Source organism: Battus philenor, unplaced genomic scaffold, assembly GCF_028537555.1.
Source record: "Battus philenor isolate CCGP_79_NKW_IND1 unplaced genomic scaffold, ilBatPhil1.0.hap1 SCAF_28, whole genome shotgun sequence".
In the NCBI taxonomy this organism is placed as follows: Eukaryota; Metazoa; Arthropoda; class Insecta; order Lepidoptera; family Papilionidae; genus Battus; species Battus philenor.
In genome coordinates, this window is record NW_027181691.1 from 1,131,073 (window position 1) to 1,146,649 (window position 15,577).

General features: G+C 30.9%; 2 protein-coding genes across 4 annotated transcripts; one reads left to right on the forward strand and one right to left on the reverse strand.

Moving 5' to 3' along the window:
* Window positions 1–2,323: 2,323 nt before the first annotated feature.
* LOC137926026 (translocator protein-like) lies at window positions 2,324–4,853 on the reverse strand. Its single transcript, XM_068769550.1, has 3 exons — window positions 4,524–4,853; window positions 3,174–3,268; window positions 2,324–2,539 (listed from the first exon to the last, which is right to left on the reverse strand). Exons 1-3 carry the CDS (start codon window positions 4,759–4,761, stop codon window positions 2,366–2,368), a joined length of 507 nt encoding a protein of 168 aa, XP_068625651.1. The 5' UTR covers window positions 4,762–4,853; the 3' UTR covers window positions 2,324–2,365.
* Window positions 4,854–7,107: 2,254 nt separating this feature from the next.
* On the forward strand, window positions 7,108–15,371 carry LOC137925962 (translocator protein-like). Of its 3 annotated transcripts, none has more exons than XM_068769464.1 (5): window positions 7,108–7,220; window positions 9,533–9,780; window positions 12,508–12,602; window positions 13,517–13,710; window positions 14,885–15,371. In XM_068769464.1, exons 2-4 carry the CDS (start codon window positions 9,546–9,548, stop codon window positions 13,706–13,708), a joined length of 522 nt encoding a protein of 173 aa, XP_068625565.1. In that variant the 5' UTR covers window positions 7,108–7,220; window positions 9,533–9,545; the 3' UTR covers window positions 13,709–13,710; window positions 14,885–15,371. The 3 variants fall into 3 exon arrangements, with proteins under 3 accessions (XP_068625565.1, XP_068625566.1, XP_068625564.1); XM_068769465.1 differs by lacking the exon at window positions 7,108–7,220 and adding an exon at window positions 7,336–7,425; XM_068769463.1 differs by lacking the exon at window positions 7,108–7,220 and adding an exon at window positions 7,508–7,628.
* Window positions 15,372–15,577: the final 206 nt, after the last annotated feature.

A 15,577-nucleotide genomic window follows, 5' to 3' on the forward strand; every position in this document is an offset into this window, starting at 1 on the left:
CTACCCAAAAACAATACCTTAATTAATACAGATTATTGGTGTGGCTAGGCACTAAGAGCCGAGGTTCACCCCCTTTTACATCTACTTCATTCCTTTAAAGCCTGCACAACAGTATACATTTATTTCTTAAACAGGGTGATTGTTATTAGGTATAAAATCTTTAGAATTTACACCTGTTTCTATTTTTTCTAAAATTACGTTTTTTTTTCTATTGGAATGCAACTTGTCAATAACGTGTGGCAGTAGTCATAAAAAAATTAATATGTAGTAATTCGAATTTTAAAAAAGCTTTTCAAAAGCATTAAATTTGGAATAACGTGTCTGCCATAAATTAATTGACAGTAAAAAAGCTATACATTCACCCCTTTAAAGTCTTATTAACTATATCACAAAGACTTCGTTGTTGTAATTAAATTTGTGATTTAATAAATTGTGCTGAATTAATACATTTTAATGGAATTAAATCTTAAATTACAAAACTTAATGAAATGCTAAGTAAACGCTTAAAAATTAAATGACATACATTTTTACTGCCGAATATTTTACACTAAAACATCGAAAAAAAAGAAATAAAAATAATTACACTTGAATATAACAACAAACTTTGATATATTTATTTTCAAATATAAATGCTTCAACAAAATCTATACAATATTAAACACTAAGTGTACCCCTGTTCTCGCGTAGCCGTAATATGCATCTAATTAAAAATCTGAAGAACAAGACATCTCAAATATAAACAGATTATAAACGAAAATGTTTTTTTACATTTTTCGAAGACCTTCCCAGGGAAATATATAGAGTACAGACAGATAGATACACATTGATTTATATATATGTACTGTATTGGTGATTTCCAATTTTTCCTTTACTAATTAATACAATATTTGTGCAATGGTAACATTTTTTCCTATGCCATATTTTCAAAATTCGTATTTAGAAAAACCAATAGATTTTATTAAATTTATATAACTGTTAATAATTCTAGTTTTCATCGATTTTAAAAACGGTATTTCAACATTACAAAATAGACTAAAAATAACTAGCATTATTTAATCTGGTAGAGTTATTATTAAACTAAGATTGAGTCAAATTGAGGTTATAACATTATGCATTCGACTATTTCTCTAATCTAACAGTAAATAGCAAACTAATATTTCCATTCAAATTTAAAATATCTTTATTCAATCAGGCATTTACAAACACTATTGAATCATCATTTAATTTAATATAAGTAGTAAGATACCACCGGCTAAAAGCTAATCTGTTGTGAAGTGCCGGCCAGAAACTTGTTCCAATTTTAAATGCAACTTTTCAATAAACCAAGGTACATGAATATAATTTAACCAAAAATTCTTGAATGCTATGATAAGGTTTATTTAGTAATAAACTTTTAATTTTAGATATATTCTGTGAACTTTATTTTATATATATGTAACCCACACAGGATTCGTTAGGTTAGTTTTCTTGTAATTATCACATATCTATCACAAATTTTTATATAGCATTTTAAATTTTGGCACATAAATAATATGTTATTAAAATAGTATTAAGAAGCAACTGCTAAAATACCAATTGCTTTAAAAAACATTTAGAATTTCTAGCTTTTAAGATAACAATAACCCGAAAATGTCTTTTTGTAATTTGTTCCATGATTAATAATTTAAATTACAATAATATTCTTGATAAACTAGATCAAGTTATAATTTAATTATAGCTTGATGTATCATATGTTAACTGTCAAAATTGAGGTTACTTTTAATTTTTTTTAAATAATAAAATGTTTGTATCTCCAATATTATCAACAATTATCTCAGGATTATTATATTTTATTGTATTTTTACCCTTATTGTATTTTTTTTTATAAAATTCATAGTTCTTCCTACACATTAAGAATAATATGTTGAAAATTGCGAATTTAAAATATTGATTACTAAAATGTTATCTTTTATGTATAACTAAAACATTTACAAGTATTTTAATCGTAATACTACATGTAACCCAAATAAAATGACTTGACAGTTTTAATAATGGTAACATTAATGAAATGTCAAACTAGAAAAAATGGCGGCAAATTTCAAAAGTAACCTCTTACTTATTTAGACAATCTTTATACTTCTTATAAAAATGTTTAAAAGTGACGCATTATTCATAATTATAGCCAGAAGAGTTGATGCATTCCGACAAACGTAGCGAAGATGATTTAAATGCATTAATTACAACAGGTGATCAATTTTTTTAAATTAATTAATTTATGTCATGACATGTGACATTGAATTCAATATTTGTTTATGTAAGAACTTTTTTGAAAATTATTTTTGTCAAATAAGGCCTCATGTAATGTGTTGTGATAACATAGTAATTATTAAGCCTTTGGTTCATCTTTGTTAAGTTCCCATATAGAGTGGTTGAGACATGTAGCAAATGCCAGCCAACAAAGATATGGCGTCATGAAATACACTGTATTAGTATTTATTTTGAAGAAACTAACTGCACATGCAGCTGCGGCAACATCCAATGCTATAATGTGGCAGAATGCCTGGAACACAAGTTGTTAAAATGTATTAAAAAAGATTAATCTAATTTAAACTTTCTAAAATGTTATTAGTTTGTGAGCTTAAATTCATTTAAAGATTGAAAGAATAGGAAAATTATCTGCAATCAAGCAAGGTACCTGATGGGACCAACTTGCTCACGATAAATGTACCCAAGGTCTTTTTCATTTTTGTTTTATGGAATAAAACTTATTATCATACCATATATGTTTCAAAATATTTTTTTAATTTTAATATTTAATTTCAACACCTATATACTTATTCTCTTTGAAACATATAACAATAAAAATAATTTGTATAAAAAAATTCAATCTTTTATGCATTACTTTTACATATTTAACGGCTCAATATTTCCAATTAGGATTATGTGTCTTCAAGTAGTGCGAGAAGTGTCATCAGGGACATTTAGCTTTGCTTTTGAGAATGATGAATGGTAAATGGGCAAGAGAGTTGCCATATGTTTATTTATATTATAATATTTACATCAATTCAACTTTGAAAATACACTATATTTTGGTAGTATAACAGTATGAAGAACAAATATCCATTACAAAACTTTTGTTCAAAGTTTCAGTTGTTGATCTTATATAATTTCTAAAATAAAATGTTTCAACTTACCCAACCAATTTTGTGCAACCCAAAGAATACTGGAGTCCAGGTCCAATTCAAGACCAACTGACTTCCATATAAAGCCAATGGGAGAACAGCTTTCTCTGCAATGTACATTCATATATATTTTATTCCACATACACTTTTTAGAGCAGTGTTTCACAAGGTGTTGCCCACACCCCATGTGAGGGTAAATTGATTGTTAAGGGCAATTCAAAAGCGGGACTGACAGGAGTTAAACCCTTTTGGTTTAATAAAATAATTATATATGTTACATAGGTAATTACAAGAATTAAAAAAAAGAAACTTAAGATACAGCATCACATGAAAAAAGTTAAAATACTGTTTTAGAGTGACCACTTATACAAGTTATGAGGAGAATTCCAACAAAGTCCAATTTGATAAGAACCAGAATCAAATTGAGCTCCCATATAATGGGATTCTTCATCTTAAATCTATGAGGTTTCCAAAGTGGTCTGACCGGAGAAGAGCCCACAATTAGCCCACATTTTTATATTTTTAATATTGTGAATGTAACCTGTGATGGTTTTGGTAAAAACAATGTCAATTATTTTATAGAAGTAAATGTTAGTAATGATTATTCATATTTGATTATTACTACTTTAAATCTAAAATTAATACAGTAGTAGAGCATTTAATTGGATTTTAATTTTTTTTAATAAACTTCTTAAATATATTACATAATTTATATATATTTTATGGGAATTTATTATAATACTGTACAATATTGCCCACAAAAAAATTAATAATCTCATGAAGCCTAGACAAAGGTATAACAAATCTGTCTTAGTGTCCAGTGCTTACCTTATTTAGTTTTTTTTTCTTAAATTCATAACAATTTTTGTTTACATATACTAGATTGTCATATATATTGACTATATACACCATCATAATATTTTCTTTACTTAACATTTCTTTAAGAGTATCTAGATGACATATATTACATAAAGAATAGTTTAAAAATAATGTGATTTTACTTTTTAATTTGGCATACAGATACCAGTTTTTTTTATTTAATTAGCAAGAAGTTTGAATATGTCGACTATGAAAATAATTTTGAATAGGTTTTTATATTTCAATTTAATGTTTAATATATTTAAATATTTTAAGTAGGTTCAACAAAAGCAAAACATATGAGCTATTTATGTTAATTTAATAAAGAGTGACATTAAAAAAAATATTTCAATAATTTACCAAGTCTGTAAGTATTTTTTTCTTGTTACCAGTTTCGATGTCTTAATATTATTATAAATGCATTAGTTAAACTTAAAAACTAAGGGATAATGTAATTATAAATTGAACGTTGTTTTATTTAAAAAGCTGAAAATGTAAAAATACCTGTAAGTCCACCACAATCTTCATAAACCATATAAGATGCATATCCCATTCCAGTGTACAATGCAGTCCATGCCGGTCCAAAAACCCAGTTTGGTGGGGTCCAGCTGGGTTTTTTGATGGTTTCATACCAGGCATTATTTTTCTTGTTGGTCACTTGACCTATCATGGTTGAAGCAGCGCCTGCCCATCCACCCACATTTGGTAAAATCAACGATCCTATAAGATTCCAGTTCGGCATTCTAGATTTAATATTTCTCTGTTAAAATTAATTTAATATAACTTCTCTGTGAATTTTTAAAACGAGTAACTACAATTTAAATTTTTAATTGTCACTATTACTGGCGATTACAATTAAACGTATTGTTTGTTTTTTATCAATATATCATTAATTTGTAATTATAAGCCTTTTGGGACTATGATCTACGTATTAGGTAATGCCAACCTAAATGCGTAGTCCGTATCTCTAAACGAGATATGTCACCGATTAAGATACTAGAATCTAAACCAGGCAAATGATAATTGTTACATGTCATTGATAACTTGTTAAAATATATTATTAGTTTTAAAAATAATAAAGATTGGTTAAAACATAATAAGTGACTTAAAATTAAAAGTATAATCGATAATTATCGATCAAATTCTTTATCGATCTTTATGTAATTACTTGCAAATTTTTTTTCATATACTTTCATTTATATATTAACAATAATTTATTTCAAGGGTTTCTAGGATTACATAAATCTTGAAGCTTTTAAAACAGCAACCAATCGTGGGATTGGATAGGATGTGGATCCTATAAACACATACGTCTCTTAAAGTCTTTTGGGAAAATCAATGATAGATTAATATTCGCAGGAATAAGAAGGTTTACGACGGATGCACTATATATTTGAAACAATTTAGTTTTCGCGCCAAATACTCCTACATATATCAAGTACACGTATTACTTAGTATATACTCGCCAAGGAAATGAAGGGATCTATCACATGAGCCATTTGCCTTTAAGAGGTTAAAGCGTTCGACAAAATCTGCAATAAAATACTTGTATGCAAACTATGCGACTCATTTATACCAGACCGAGTCATGGGTAATACGAGAATTTCTGAGTGATTGAACTTTTCAATATTGCGTTGCGGGGTTTGATAGACGACCGATCCAGGCCTGGGTGCTCCAAGGATAAGTCATCGGGTGGCCCTGCAGTAACGGATCCCACGCATAAATGATGTAGAGGTCCAGCATTTACACTTCTGGCTTTGCCACTGGCAACATCACCAAACATCTTCAGATTCCAGCTGTCGTCCTAGATTGATGGATATGTACAATCAAATATAATAAAAGCGCTGCAATGCAGTCCATTAATATGGAGGGCCTAAGTCGTTATCTATATGTCGTCCATGTGGTCAGCTTGCGAAAAAAGGCGGACTTTGTCCTGGGCTGCTTCTTGCATTGTTAAAAAGCAGGAGTAGCATGTCACTCAATAAGTGACATTTGCAGTGCTAGAGATGCCGTAATCCCCTAGCCTACTTAAGCCTGTGTTTCGTGCATTCGAATTCATGTGTTCATCTCCATCATACCCAGTCTCCAGGTGGTATAGAACTGGTTAATGCTTATAACCACGAGTGTACGTAGTACACCCGTAATGAAGTCTTAGTGCATAGCACTTTGAAGCTGCCAACGATCGCCAAACAAGCAATTCTTTAAACATGCATCTATTCATCACTTTGACTTTGTCGCTCAACACACAATTCACCGATTGTAGGTGCCTACAATTTACATCTGGTACATACATACGTTTGTTCTGAAATCGAGATATATTTTCGGACGACGAGACATAAGACAAGTAAAACATCATTACCATCACTATTCGATAATCAATCTGTCTATTCGTATATCACAGGGGACGCCAGTCAAAGTGGTAGTAGTTTTAATAACCTGGTAATAATTACCGAACGAATCAAGGTTTTCGGCCCTTTCGGACGCCATTGTGTCAGAATAATAAAAGGGTTCAGAGACCGAGAACTAGAGTAACCAGTAAGCTTCTTGAGATTTCCAGACACGTCTGGTCAGGTTGGTATGGAGTTTTACCGCATAGCTGCTGCTGATCTGGTAATTTATATCGACGGCAGCCACATAGAGGACAGAGTTGGTGTGGCGTTCTGCCTCATGCGGGACGCCGCACAGCTGTATGGTAAGAACCTCAAGTTTGGCAACTTTTACACCGTATATTAGACAGAGCTGCAGGAATTAGCGCAAGCGTACTTTAAAGAGAAAGGAATTCTTTCTACAAAATTAATATGTTATGGATATACGACCTACTTCGTCGTTTTAAAAGTTATTATTAAGAAAATTCGGTTATTGCATTATAGATAATATGAAGATATATCTTTATACATGCTATATTTTTCTTTATTTTAGCATTTATATAATTATTGAGGAATGATAAAACTAAAATTCATATTGAATGATGTTTTATATCCGTGTATTGGAATAGTAAAGTCACGATGACATTTGTTAAAATATAATACTGACGAATAAAGAAGTAAGGTAAAGTATTGTTTTGGTGTTTTATCAGTGTAGTACATATTTTAGTAGGATTAAAATTTGCAAAGTTGATTTCATTGTATTCATTAGACAATTTTCTTAATTTTTTACAAACCGCTGCCGGCTGTGAACTCGAGTTTCTCCATTGTGTAAATAGTAAGTAAAAGAATTTTAATAACTTTTATTTCTTTTCAAATAATTCTATATAAGGCTATTAGTCATAGTTAATGGAAGCCGGTAACGGGTATGTAAACATTAAATTGCGTAATTTACCACAATTAGCACTTTTTTACATAAATATATGTAAAATTCGGTTTTGTCTTGCGTCATCGGTGTAAACTTTAGTACGTAACTAAAACCAGTAAGTAACTAACTATTACTCAGCATTTTATTATCTCGTCTACCTTATCGTGTTACCAAAACTTATTAACAATCGAATCTTTGCATTGATAATTTTAAATATTTTCCGATTAGTCTTTAGACATTGAATTGACTTGTACATAGTTTTAGCCGACGATTTACAATGGCTTGTAATTGCAAACAAAATTTAATAGATTTTGCCGGGTAAGATGCGTTTTATATTTTAGTAATATGTCTAATGAGTTGATTCTTAAGTATATCGTCTATTTGCTTCCATATTATGTTTAAGTATTAGGTCAAGATTAGATCTGTCATGTTAATTTAGGAATCTATTAAAGTAAAAATATTTATAATTTCTCTTCTATCCCTTTATTAATAAAATACATTTATGTGCATGTATGCTATTAGTAAAAATCTTTAATATATGTTAATTATACAATTTGTTCTTTAAGTCTTTATATGTTAAAGGGTATTAAAGAATGTACTTGTTAAAATGCAAGACATGTAATTTTATATATATATATATATGTACTTTTTTAAATTTAAAAACTAGTAATATAGGAAGAGGTGGAGTCATTATAACTTTCCGCCTGTAGCATTATTAAGATTGTGAGGACATGTAAAGGGATCATAATCCTACATAGAAGAAAGTTACTCATTAAACTATAACAATAGCATATACTGGATGTGCAAGTCTTACAAGATACTTATAAACATATATGCACACGGATACATACATATATACATGTGCATGCACACATATATGCATACAAAATATAAATAAATAAAAACAGTAGTAATTTTCATTTTAGCATAGTTTATTACTATCACAATTATGTGATGTGTGATTTTTTAAAATATAATGTTAATAAAGATTCATTGTAACTTCTGTTACTAGATTTAAAGTCACTGTAACATGAAAATCAAAGCAAAAGTCACAAAGGCTTCTATTAAAGCATCATTAAGTTGACTTTAAATAAGTTAGATCAAGTGAGACCTAGCTTTAACCACAAGTAATACAGAAATCAATGTTGCAATTGCTGGAACAAAGACTACAGTAAACCCTTGGCATACAATGACTGCTCTGACTTGTGCATTTCATGTGCCGTTGAAGACTTATTGTAAACAAGCAATATACTATATAAACTTTGTTAAATTATACAGCAATGGAAGTTTGAACATACCGCACTGATTTTGATTTTGTTCCTGAGTGATCACTGGCGTGTAAGCCCAATTAGTTGATATTCTTCAAATGCATCAGATGCAAGTTTTATTTGTATGTCAAGGGATTAAGAATACTGCAAGGCCTGTGTGAATGGATGGATGTGATTTAAGATTTTTGTTAATTAAGTACTGGTTTCTTGTTTTACCTTATCAACTTTGTGAAGTGCTGATGTTACATAAATCACAAATAGTGTGTTTTTAACAGAAAATAAATGCATATATAATCAATAGTTCATTGATCCACAGTTCTTCACTTCTTATATAATATTCAACCTGTCAACTGCCTATGGACATATCTGCCTGTAACACCCAGATGCCTACAGGTCAGATGTGCCTGAAATGATGTAGGCTAAATTATATCAAATTACCTTAAAAATACAGTTTATAATTGCATACATTGTATGGATATAATTCAGCCCACAGAACCATAAACAATCTTCTCAAAAGCTTCTCAAATATATATTGTTTATATACTGTTTGTTATATGCTATACTACAATTATTATTTATTTAATACCTTTTCCACATGAACATATATTGGATATGTGTGTGTGTATAGTAATGTATGTATATGTGTATATATATATATATATATTTATATAAGTATGTTGGTATATATGTATGTGTGTGTAATAATGTATTTATATGTACACCATAAATCGCCCTCTTCTTCATTTCTCTCATCTCCATCTAAAGATTGTCTGGTAGATATTGCCTCGAGTGCTAAGATCGCCTCTTGTATCTCTATATGTATTTTTCCTTTTTTATTTTTGTATTAAATATTGCAAAATGGATGGCTAATGACAATGATCACTTAAAAACTGGAACTGGAACTGATTGCAGAAACTAAAATCTGCAGTTATTAAAAAACATATTTCTTTTCAGAAATATAAACGACATGGCAAATTGGCCGGCTATTGGTTCAATTGTTCTACCAAATGTTGGTGGATGGGTCAACGGGTTATACTTCGCTGGACAGGTCCGCAAGGGTGATGAAAAATCTTGGTATGACAGCTTGAAGAAGCCATGTTGGACACCACCTAAATGGGTCTTCGGGCCTGCATGGACTGTATTGTACAGCAGTATGGGTTATGCATCATATTTAGTGTGGGAAGAATGTGGTGGTTTCAACGGTAAGATATTTTAATGTATTCTTATCCATGTTGCATCATTTACTATCTAACAAAATTTTATAAGATCCCACAGCTGCTTTAGAAGCATCCGAAAGGTCAGCCTTCAGCAGGTTATAGTGAGACTGCCTTATATCTCTAGTCCTGCCTTCTCCATATACAACTCATAATGAATTTATTTCAAGTTATTTCATAGATTAACTTATTAAATGGATCAATACTAGCTGTCCCCTGCAAGAATTGCATAGCTCAAACTGATTTTTGTGAGTGTCCTTATATTCTGAAATAGTCTAAGTTATCCTTATTACATCAGCTAGTTACCTGTAAATAAGCCCCTTCAATAATTAAATGGAATAACGCGTTATTTTGCGGAAGTTCATCCTAAGTAAGAAAAGGACCAATATTTAGCCACTTGTGTGTGCAACTGCGGAAGTGGCTTAATATTGGTCCTTTTCTTACTTAAATCCCGTCAAAATCGGTTCAGCTATTTCAAAGATTAGCCAGAACAAAAAGACAGACAAATAGTTATATATATGCATGAAATAATAGGCGTTTATTTTAATATTACAAACAGACATTACAATTTCATTTATTTGTATAACTTATGGAACTTTTAGTTGGCTTGTAATGATTTTACTGTTGAAAAAGAAATCTCTTTGAGTGATAGTACAGATTGTTATTCAAAAAATGTTATGGTGGTTGAATATATATAGTTTATTACTGTTTTTTATGCATTTCACATGCCGTCATCGTTCCTGAGAGATGTCACAGATAATTTTCAAATTTTTCGTCAATTCAACCTGCCTATTGTCACAGAATATTTTAAAAATATAATGTTCTAAATTCAAAAAAGGAAGCTACATATTCTAGTATAAAGTATAAACAAGACATGAAGTAGTTAGATAATGTCTGTTATCTACATACTATCACAGTGATAACATATAAATATCTCCGAGATCATATAGATGTATCATACTATATTGACAAGATATTTTTTTATCAAGAACTAACTGTATTGACTTTGTAGTGACTGAATTTATTACCCTGTCTCATTGCAAAAGAAAATTTTAATTAATGTAACATATTTCGGAATCATCATTTTATACATGATGATTAGAAATGGGTGTAAATGCTAGCTCTTTGTTCACAAATGAGTTATAGAAATTTTAAACTTTTACACCTATAATTAATCATCCTTTATATAACTACAATGGAATACCAAATATGCATTTTTTACCACTTTCTCAAGGTACAAGAAACAAGAAAGAAATAAGTTTGTATATAAAGTATGTTAAAATCTAAAGCTTGACAAATTTAATCTGTGATATAGACTAAGGAAAAAAAAGATAATAAAAAAGTAAAAATGTAAATAGGTAAAAATAAATGTAAGATTCTTAGACGAGGATATGGAAGTGAGGAAATAAATTAAAGATACTAAGATAGTATAAGATAAAATTATATATATATATATATATTATGTGAAAAATATTATTCTAATAGTAGTTATATTACTGTGAGAGACCTCAAAACAGGGTCACAAATAAAAATTGACGTGACTTGACAGCTAAGCTGATAATTCGGGAACAATTAATTGGTAGAGATTTGGTTAATTTACTTTGCATCTTTTTTTGAACTTAACGTTGAAAGAAATGTCCAAAAAACATTATATATGTATGTCGGAGCGTATATATATATTCTTTGTTAATGTCGATTCTTCTGCGCCATGCCCCTTTTATTCCTTTACGAACAACTAGCGCCATGTGTCTTCACCTATCGAAACTATCGAGTTCCGACATTTATATATATATATATATATATATATATATATATATATATATATATATATATATATATAATTGGTAGATAATTATGTTAATTTATTTTACATATGTTTGAAACAAATGACAAAAAACAGATTATATATATATAAATGGTTTAGATTACATTTCAAATAAGTATATTTTTATTATGGTAACTTTTGATCAATGATAACACACACAGTGTAAATGAGTCGGAGAATAGAATAGCGTGCGACTTGCGAATTCGTTTTCAAATCACATCCAAGTATTGTCGGAACCCAGTGGTTTCAGCTGGCGTCGACAGATGGCGTTAGTTGGCATTCTGCTGTTGAATCCAGATTAAAAAAGAAGAATGGAGAGTGATACGACATATTTCTTCTTGTCATTCGTTGCACTATTGCCAAAGTGGTCATGCTGAAGATCCAATCGGTTCTGTTGCCATGCTGCTCATTCACTGATAGTTTTGATGATCTGTTCATCTCTTTGGGGAGCGTTCATGAGATTGCTTGCCTTCCAACGAGGCTTCAATAGATGTGACATGTCCAAAAAACTTGAGGAAATGATAACCTCTCTTAAGTAAGAAATAAACAATATTTAGCCACTTCCGCACATGCAGTGGTAGTCGTGCAACAAATGCACCGCCCGCCAGCCCGCTGATAAATGCGTATGCGGCAAACAATACGAATCACACAACCACCACCGCCAAATTACTCAACACGTGCTTCACAACTCCACGTGGCATCTTCAGGAGTTATGTTACACCGATTAGTGCCAAACCTCTTTCTTATGTTGAGTTCTTTGAGGATCGAAACCTTGGTTCAGTGCCCTGTTCACGGTTTTTCGATTATCCAGAATCCTCAGCGTACAGGTTTCAGTTTCGTATAAAAAGTTTTTATATATTGTTTATATATATATATATGCTTAATTCCAGATGTCTCTGTTGTGCCGCTGTCACTTTACGGTGGTCAACTAGTTCTCAATTGGGCGTGGACTCCAATATTCTTTGGTTTGAAGGACTTCAAATTGGTAAGTAATAATCTATTTATATATATATAAATACATACTAGCTGATCCCGCAAACGTTGCTTTGCAAAAAAAAAAGAAATTTTTAATTAACAAATAAAAAATAAGGGTTGATCGCAGAAGGGTGAAAATTTAGGGTTGTATGCATTCATGTATGTATCATAATAAAATAAAAACCAAATATAATAAAATAAATATCACTTAGGGTTATGGAAAATAGATAGTAGCCGATTCTCAGACCTATTGAATACGCATATTAAATTTGGTAAAAATCAGTCGAGCCGTTTTGGAAGAGTACGGTTACTAACATTGTGACATGGAAATTTTATATATATATATATATATATATGGGATTAAAAAAGTTGAACATATACTTATTTGCTGTTAATTAATGTTTGGTACATCCAATAAATTGTTTGCTGTCAAATAATTGCTGCCAAATTAGCTATGCATTCACCCTTTTAAATCTAAAATCAATCCTCCTGTATATGGGGTAAGAAAAAGTTTTAATAAAATTCAGAGTACTGTCCAAAAGTTATTGGTCTGTCTATTCCAATAGAAAAAAAAAAATAATGTAGCATATGTGGAAGTAAAATAAGTGTAATAGTATTTAAGATTTTTGCTGACAAATAAGCTATACATCCAACCCTTTGAAGCTTTTAAACCTATAATGAATCATCCTGTATGTTTCTTCACCTACAATACAGTACCCGGCGATAAGTACTGCACATCGACCTTTAGAAAGAGACAATCGGCTAATTCCGGCTTCGTAGTCTGTCCCACTCTATCTATACGATTTTTTAATATAACCTCACAGACATATTGACATAATGTTTCTATTTTTCCTGTATTTATTGTGTGTGATGAATAAAAATGTGTTAATTAATAGAACAAATAAATAATATTAACCGTTCCAGGCCTTCATTGAGATCTCTGTGCTAAGTGGAGCGGCGGTAGCTACCACTATCTCTTTCGTGCACTACAACAAGACTGCGGCAGCGCTGATGTTGCCGTACCTTGGCTGGCTAGCGTACGCTAGCTCCTTATCCTACTATATCTGGAAGAACAACCCCAAAGTCGAGGAGATCAAAGACGACAAGACTAACTGAAGGTAAGAAGTGATATAATAACGCTAGTAAAATTATTACAACTAATTAGACGATAGTAGTATCACTAATTTCAAACTAAGTAAGAAAATGACCAATATTTAGCCAACTCTGTGTTTGGCACTAATCGGTGTAACATAACTCCTGAAGATGCCCCGTGGAGGGTTGAAACACGCGTTGAGTAATTTGGCGGTGGCGGTTGTGTGATTCGCATTGTTTGCCGCATACGCATTTATCAGCGGGCTGGCGGGCGGTGCACTTTGTTGCACGAGTACCACTACATGTGCGGAAGTGGCTAAATATTGGTCCTTTTCTTACTTATCTCAATCTGAGTTTCATCAGCTAAATCATAGTGCTCTCAATGATCCATGGAGACGGCTATGCTTGGGATTTCTCTATGGCATCGAGTCCAAAATAAGGAGATTCATAGAATTATAGTAACTGATATAGTCCAGAGTCCAGTGGATGGATAACATCAAATAACCATAGTAAACAGATGATAGCTGAGGCCTTAATGTTCTGAAGTGGATTCCGTGGACTAGAAATGCACCAGGACTTCCAAAAGCAGGGTGGACATGTTGGTGCAGGCCACTTCAAACCAGTACCATTTTAAAACTGTAGAGAATGCCTTTGTCCAGTAGTTGACGTTTAATACTACAATGCGATTAAAATAAGAATAGGATCGGCCTAGCGCCATGTTGTGACGTCACAACGGGAACTTGGTATAGTGTGCAAAAAAAGCAATGTTAAAAAATAATACCAGTGGCTAAAGTCACTCGCTCGGTTACCTTCGAAGCAGTTTCCAAATGCTTAATGAAACTTCCAAATACATCACCTGAGACATGAATATTGCCATCTGGCCCGGGTACAATTCTTGCTTGTTTTAACTGGTCCAACAACATAATGGCACGTTTTTTCTCTTCCCCGAAGTACTTATCAACATTGCTGATAATCTCTCGAGCTCGCCGATGTAAAACACTACCTCTTTTGCTCATTGTAGAACAAATTAAACAATCAACAAAAACAATTATTATTTTTTTTTTATTTTATATATTTAATGCTGACTGTACTTATATGAGTGAAGTTAGCCGAGAGCCCGTCCTATTCTTATTTTAATCGCATTTTATATAACAATGAATGTAAAATAGATAAATATATCTTTTCATTTTCTTCTTTCAGGGTAGAAGACGGAGGACACAATAATTTCATATTAAATTAACACAGCGCTTTTACTATAGTCTGTTTATGACTCTTATTTAGCAAGTGACTTAAAATAAAGTATAAGAGTATCACTGTATTCAATATAGTAGATAATAGTCATCTTTAGTAAACTTTTGATGTTTCATAATAATTAGTATAAAAAAACATCTTAAATTAACTAAATTTATAAAATTAAATTTTGACTATTACACTGTAAATCTCAACTAAGAGTTGCAGATTATATAATTATAAGCATAATCATCACAGTATATATTATCTGTATTTTTATTTTTAATCTGCAGGTGACCGGAACACAAGTGCCCTTTTATAATCTATGCACATTTAATTGTAAGCATTCCTTTCTACGCATTTTGTTTTTTGGATTAGTTTTATTTTTGAAAGGTTTATTATTTAATTAGATTATTTATTATTTTTCTCTTGTTACTTGAATAAAATTTAATAAATACTGTTTGTTTTATTTGTTACACGTGTAAGAAGTGATTTTGACATTTTTACTTTTAAAATGGATCCAGACAAGAATACTACCGATTATAGAATTAGGGGAAGTCTTTTCACAAACAATGTGTGAACTTGTGAAAATATTTATTTCAATAAACACCCAACTCATTTTACATGGTTGATACTGTCTTTAGAAAAGCGTGGAAAAAGGAT

What these genes read in the sequence shown, in the direction of transcription:
- LOC137926026 (XM_068769550.1), bottom strand. Translation starts at nt 4,761, where the DNA reads ATGCCGAACTGGAATCTTATAGGATCGTTGATTTTACCAAATGTGGGT. An exon ending in AGATTGTGGTGGACTTACAG is followed by an intron (nt 3,269 to 4,523) that starts GTATTTTTACAT and finishes TGTACATTGCAG; the next exon opens with AGAAAGCTGTTCTCCCATTG. An exon ending in GGTTGCACAAAATTGGTTGG is followed by an intron (nt 2,540 to 3,173) that starts GTAAGTTGAAAC and finishes CTTGTGTTCCAG; the next exon opens with GCATTCTGCCACATTATAGC.
- LOC137925962 (XM_068769463.1), top strand. Translation starts at nt 7,588, where the DNA reads ATGGCTTGTAATTGCAAACAAAATTTAATAGATTTTGCCGG. An exon ending in AATTTAATAGATTTTGCCGG is followed by an intron (nt 7,629 to 9,532) that starts GTAAGATGCGTT and finishes ATTTCTTTTCAG; the next exon opens with AAATATAAACGACATGGCAA. An exon ending in GTTTGAAGGACTTCAAATTG is followed by an intron (nt 12,603 to 13,516) that starts GTAAGTAATAAT and finishes TAACCGTTCCAG; the next exon opens with GCCTTCATTGAGATCTCTGT.